Source organism: Pestalotiopsis fici, assembly GCF_000516985.1.
Source record: "Pestalotiopsis fici W106-1 unplaced genomic scaffold PFICI_Scf_1, whole genome shotgun sequence".
Lineage (NCBI taxonomy): Eukaryota > Fungi > Ascomycota > Sordariomycetes > Amphisphaeriales > Sporocadaceae > Pestalotiopsis > Pestalotiopsis fici.
The window spans coordinates 1,482,140-1,488,139 of NW_006917091.1; the positions used below are offsets into that span (position 1 = coordinate 1,482,140).

Here is a 6,000-nt window from a genome sequence, read left to right on the forward strand (position 1 = left end):
AGCAACAAGGATGCCACCCAACCAACACGCGTTGCATTTGCGGCACTATTTCTAGATTCATCGTTAGCATGGCGATATACTGGGTTTGGGAACTGGGATAGCCGTACTGGGTATCTGATGTCGAACTTGATCCTGAACCAGTCGAACCCCCGGTTGTCGGGTTGTTTTCTGGATCTGACGAATTCCAACTGTTGTTTTCGTCCCCGGTCCAGCAAGTAAACCCTTGGTACAGGTCGGTGTCATCGCCAGTAAAGTTGAGAGAAGCGAAAGCTGCTCCCAAGGCTGGGCAGCTAATATTTCCGGTGGACTCGACTCTGATCCACGATACCGACTTTAACGACGGAAAATCGATTCTGGGAAATATGTAAGCAAAATTTTAAAACAGATAAAGAGACGTCAGCCACGCCTCAAGGCGGGAAATACGTGCTGGTCAAAATGGCCGTCAAGGAGCACCGCTCCAACAACAGTAGACAATGCTGGCAATGATACGTTGCGAAGTTTATAATCACCCACAATGGCGATATCTCCCTCGATGAAATTGAGCTTTCTATATCGTTATCAACCTATTAGCGACTTGAAGTAATATCTCCGCGCGGGACCAACGATAATACCACGGCACAGAAGGCGAGAAGCGACCTATCCACGCCATGTCTCTTGGGCGACCTGGAACAATGTAGAAACTTACGGGAACGAGACGCTAGTCAGGTTTTCAATATAGCCAAACAGCATTCCGGCGTACGTCAAATTCACGAGATCGGGCATGTAGACAGTGGTCACGCCATCCTCGACCCAATCAGAACCCTCGAGCTTTGGTCCGAGATAGCCAGAGCTTATTTTAGGCAAGGACTCAACACCGGGCAAATCGAAGGGGCCCGTGAACTCGTGGGCGATGTAAAACAGGGTGCTGTCAATTATTGGACAGGTCTTGTAGAAATCGATATCTGAAGAATTCGAAATTGAGACTATACCATCATCACACTCCAAAGCACTCACACCTAATAGAATCATGCAGTCAGATTTCCAAGATTGCACATCGTGACGGGTGTTGGCGTTGGGTTCATCTAGCCTTACCGGAGAGGACATGGATTGCTGTCAGGTACGCTCCGAGGAGCATTAAACTCGAGCCAAACATGCTGAGCGATCCCTGTCTAGTCCAACTTGGCGGGATTGAAGAAGCGACCGAAGAAAAGATGCTAGGCCGCAGAGATCAGATCGGCTGCCTGGCGACCCATTATATGTCCTCGCTGTGCCGCTTAACAACGAGCCGGTACCCCTGCCGGCCCTTTGATTACACGCCAGGCTGGGTCCGACTGTGGCTATTGGATGACTGGATACGAGCTTATTGTTACCATCGACCAGGCCCAATAGTTTATGCCACCCCCAGACCTTAGCGCAACGAATTTTCTGGGCTATGCACATAACTAGGTACGCGATTCGCACCGGGTAATTGACAACTAGGCGGCGTGGTCAGTCTTATACAGTCTAGAATGTTTCCATTTCCATGATCCTTCGGCAGAAAGAGGCCACTCGCGTGGGAGAGCACTGCACTTTGCGAATCAAGCTGAGCGGCACTGGGGCACACGGATCTTCCCAAGTAGGCGTAGTGGTTAGGTAACTAGTCATAAGCAGTTAGTGCCCTGCACGCAGTTATTATGCTTATTTAGAGTGCGCTGACCGTTTTTTTCTTTCGTTTGTCAGGAACGTAGGACAACCCGGACAATGGTAAGTAGAGTCTTTTATTATAGCCCACTAATAAATATATAATAACTATACAAGTATCCAGAAGAAAGTGTTCAAACCGTGCTTCATGATATCTCAAGTTTGCCAAGTTTGGTTAGCTGAAAAATGCTTATTTTCAAATTCAGGAGTTTGGTGACAGAATGTCATGTGACTATCACCTATTTTTCGATCTGACATCTGACATGCGTGCCTTCATCTTCGGCATTTAGAACCTCCACAATTTAAGGGACTCCATGTCTAGCAGACAGAATTTAAATGCAAAAGCCGCTATATGAAAATACTATCAAGGTGCTGCAATTGGCCGTGTTTTACGTTTCAGACTGGGAGGAATACATCAAATTGAGTCATAAAATTAATTGATACTAAAACCCCGCGCCCAAATCTACAACTCCATATACTCCGTGAAATTCTTCGTTATAGGGATTAACACAGGCGAAGTCTAAACAGTCTCAATGTACCTCCGAACTTCCCTGCCAGACGTCAGTTTTTTGCTCGCCATAGATTAGGGTCCTTGGGCGGGTGCCAGGGAGAGGGGAAGTATGGCTAGGGGCAGAGTAATGGGAATGATCTTTGGGAATGGCGGAGGGTAAACCAACCAGTCTGTCACGGCTTGATCCCAAAGCTGGATTTCATGTTGTCTTGTGCCCGCGAAATGTTCTACAAATTCATCCCCAAAGACTTCACGAGCAATACTCTGTGTGTTCGAGAACTTCTCAGTCGCCTCTTTCAGGCTCTGCGCCAATCTCACACCCCCTGTGATTTGATCTTTGCCTAGGGGAGGCAGGGTTAGTGGAAGCTTCTTCTCGATACCGCGGTATCCTATCGCCAGCACCGCGGCGTAAACGTAGAATGAATTCGTGTCAGCTCCGGGTACGCGCACCTCGATACGTGATGCGTTTGGCGACGACGTCGGCGGCGTGATCAGGCGAATCGAGCTCGCGCGATGTTCCAAACCCCAGGACACGGTGACAGGCGCGAAGAAGTTCTCTACAAGGCGCTTGTAAGAGTTTATCGTGGGAGCGAGCATGAGCATGATGTCAGGTAAGCCTTCAATGACACCAGCTAGGAAGTGTCTTCCCACGTCAGACAGATGTGCGATATCTTCCCATTCTGCTTCCTCGTCTTTAGCTTCTCGGTAGAACAGGTTCTTGTTCTCTTTGTCGACGATCGAGATGTGGATATGGCCGGCGTTTCCAGGCTCCCCTTCGCGTGGCTTGGCCATGAAGCATGGCGTAACACCGTACTTGGTGGCCACGGACTTGACAACATATCTGGTAAAAGTAAGAAATTATTGTTGCAAAGTGTCATGTGAGAATATACTTGAAGAGGTTGGCTTTGTCTGCCATATTCGATATGCTATCGAATAATAAAGCAGCCTCGAACACGCCCACGCCGCTCTCGGTGTGCCAACCCTCAATACCACAGTCAAACTTATCACATGTATTGAATATGTCATGAAAGTAAGATTGATTCTGGGTCGGGCGCGTGAGACTATAGCCGAATCTGCCCTCCGTGAGGGCAGGCAGGGCATCCGTGGGGTTCTCGCGGAGAAAGGCGGCAACGTTGGGCTTGTTGCGGCCAGTCTGCGGCGCTCTGAACTGCGAGAACTCAAATTCGGCTAATATATTCACCATTAGCTTTTGATTGTAGTGTACCAACCGGCTTCCTTACCTCCAGCCACGGCGCCCATTCCATTTGATTCCAATCTGGATACAACAGTGCTCAGGAGACCCCTCGGGCAGCAATGTAGTGGCTTTCCAGTATCTGGGTCATGCCAGTTTAGGAAGAAAAAGGGTATGTTCTCTTCCCATGGTATTCTGCGGTACGTTGCAAGATCCGGGACAGCGAGGAGATCCCGAGCACCATTCTTCGAGTTGCAGACTTTGAGATCGCGAAAATACGCTTTGTCATGCATGTCCCAGCCAAAAATGATAGAGCAGAAGCCGAATCCTTTCCGCGCAATGGAGAGAAACTTGCTCTTGGCCATGATCTTGCCCCGAAGCATGCCGTCAACATCTACGCCCGCCACCTTGACTTTGGTGTCATTTTCGAGGATTGAGGGCAGCTGCTCCACCGTGAGTTGGCTTTGCTTAAAGACCATCTTGCGCGGATTTGGGATTGGGGTTGGGAATGATGCTGCAAATTGAGTCGACGAGAAATAAATGAAAGACCAAATTCGGCCAGAAACATAAGAAACTCTTTGTCACAAGTTGCTCCGTGTTTACCCACCTTGGAAAGCTAGATGCAATTATTAGTGGCTCAGCCAAGGTGGTTACATAAGGTATATCGTAGTTGCGTCTGTAACACGGGTACCGTTAGTTGCTCCTAATCAACCCCAATCAGGCAAGTTGGGGACGTCGACGTCAGGCACGTCGGGACCACAAAAAAGAGCTGGCGTTTGAAAGTTCTGGACTCTGGATTCGTAGTAAGACTTGTAAGTAAGCAAAGTATCCATGTGCTTTGTGAGGACAAGTTTCGTATATTTCAAGCCCACAGGCGTCGAGAAAAGTACAAGTAGAGAGCTTACACTAGTCACCAGCTCATTTGACTTACATCTGATCACCATTGCACCGGATATACTCAAAACTCATTTAATACAATGTCATCTACCAACACCATTCAGGCGGCGACTCCAACCTCGCTGGCGACCAACAATTCTTCCGGCTTCGCAGGGAAGTTCCGATATGTGAACAAGGAGAAGAAGCTGGCCACTAATCCTAACCTCTATCACTTACCACCGCTCTCGGATTTCAACGATCCTGTTACCCTTCCTGTTACGGATATCCGCCCATCACTTGCACAAGGCGATGCCTCGTCGTTCAAGCTCGCCGTCCATGGTTTCACGGCGCGCCGAGAGCCCTCGGAGCTGCACTCGGCCCCTCACAAGATCCAAAGCTGGTATAATGCGGAGCTCATCAAGTCCGTTTACATGCCCGAGGTAGAGGCAATGATTAAGAGGATAACAGGATGCAAAACGGCAATCGTGGAGTCTGCCGTGCTTCGGAATAATGTCCACACAGAGGTCGACTCGCACTCGAAGGAGCATTCCGGGGCCGACTTCAAGGCGGATGAAGCGGGCCATGCCCCCGCATGATTGGATTTTCCAACGCTGGCGGAGCCTCACCGGCGCCGAAGGTACACCTAGATTTCTCGCCCTTGGGGGCAAGGCAACACATTCGCAAGTACCATCGCAACCTGGCCTTGGCAACGGAACCCGTCATTGAAGCCGAGAACAAATTGCTCAAGTCTGGCGTTCGGTGGGAAGAGCTCAAACTTCACTATGGAAATGGAGACGCCGAGACGGGAATACCCCGATTCGCACTGTTCTCTGTCTGGCGATCACTGAAGACGGTCCGTCGAGATCCCCTGGCAGTGGCCTCGTGCGCGACATTCCCCACCTCTGACTACGTCGCCATCGATCTCATCCAGCCCAGCGGCCGATTCATCCCTCCTCATCTGTCTCAAATCATCGACCCGAGCAATCCGCAAGGTGGCAGCTCCGGAGACGATCACGCCAACGACGACGAGGCTCCTACTCACCTCTCCAACAGCTACTTGGCATATGAGCCCAGCGGCGGAAACAGCCATGATTGGCACTTCATCTCCAACCAAGAACCCGAGGACGTTTTAATCATACAACTATTTGACAACGAGATGGAAGCCCTCGAGGCCGCAAAGCAAGAGAACAAGTCCGAGCCCAGCGTGGGCGGTGTTATCCACAGCGCATTCGAGCTGGAGGGTCAAGACGATAGTGTCGAAGCTAGAGAAAGCCTGGAGGTCAGAGTTGTAGCGATCTGGTGATTGGAGGCGCGCCCGATGCTAGTTTGAAATGCCTACTTCTACCAGGAAACGTCTTCTGTTTCATTATTAACTAATGTGACCTCGATAGAACTCAGCAGTACCAATATAGTTCCAAGACTTTCAATACTATTCACCGTCTATTAAAGCAGATGTACACTCTGCTTTTCACAATGTCCAGTATGCTGCTGTATTCCAGGTGCTGACTTGTGAAGATTTCGAAGTGCGCGGGCGACTTTAATAAAATCACACTATCTGAACCACTATCTGAACTACTTCCCTCGGTTGAACTTGAGTCTACGAAAGCATTTTTGACTCATCTCTCATTCGTTCCATAGTGCTCGCGATCGTCGCCTCTTGGATCAGAAAAGTTAGGTACCGTACCGATCCTCCAAGACTGCATATATGGGGCCGCAGCTTCTAACCTAGCTGTTTTACGGAGCACCAGAGGCCAAACTGTTG

At 49.6% G+C, this 6,000-nt stretch overlaps 3 protein-coding genes across 3 annotated transcripts; 1 reads left to right on the forward strand and 2 right to left on the reverse strand.

The window, feature by feature from the left end:
- Nucleotides 1-396: 396 nt before the first annotated feature.
- On the reverse strand, nt 397-1,132 carry PFICI_00461 (uncharacterized protein; the record flags this gene model as incomplete). The annotated part of the gene is made up of 3 exons (XM_007829042.1): nt 397-547; nt 686-995; nt 1,072-1,132. 3 exons carry the CDS (start codon nt 1,130-1,132, stop codon nt 397-399), a joined length of 522 nt encoding a protein of 173 aa, XP_007827233.1.
- Nucleotides 1,133-2,242: 1,110 nt separating this feature from the next.
- On the reverse strand, nt 2,243-3,841 carry PFICI_00462 (uncharacterized protein; the record flags this gene model as incomplete). The annotated part of the gene is made up of 3 exons (XM_007829043.1): nt 2,243-3,011; nt 3,061-3,358; nt 3,412-3,841. 3 exons carry the CDS (start codon nt 3,839-3,841, stop codon nt 2,243-2,245), a joined length of 1,497 nt encoding a protein of 498 aa, XP_007827234.1.
- A 498-nt stretch (nt 3,842-4,339) lies between these two features.
- On the forward strand, nt 4,340-5,541 carry PFICI_00463 (uncharacterized protein; the record flags this gene model as incomplete). Its single annotated transcript, XM_007829044.1, has 2 exons — nt 4,340-4,678; nt 4,924-5,541. The coding sequence occupies 2 exons, from the start codon at nt 4,340-4,342 to the stop codon at nt 5,539-5,541; spliced, it is 957 nt and encodes a 318-aa protein (XP_007827235.1).
- Between the last annotated feature and the right edge of the window lie 459 nt (nt 5,542-6,000).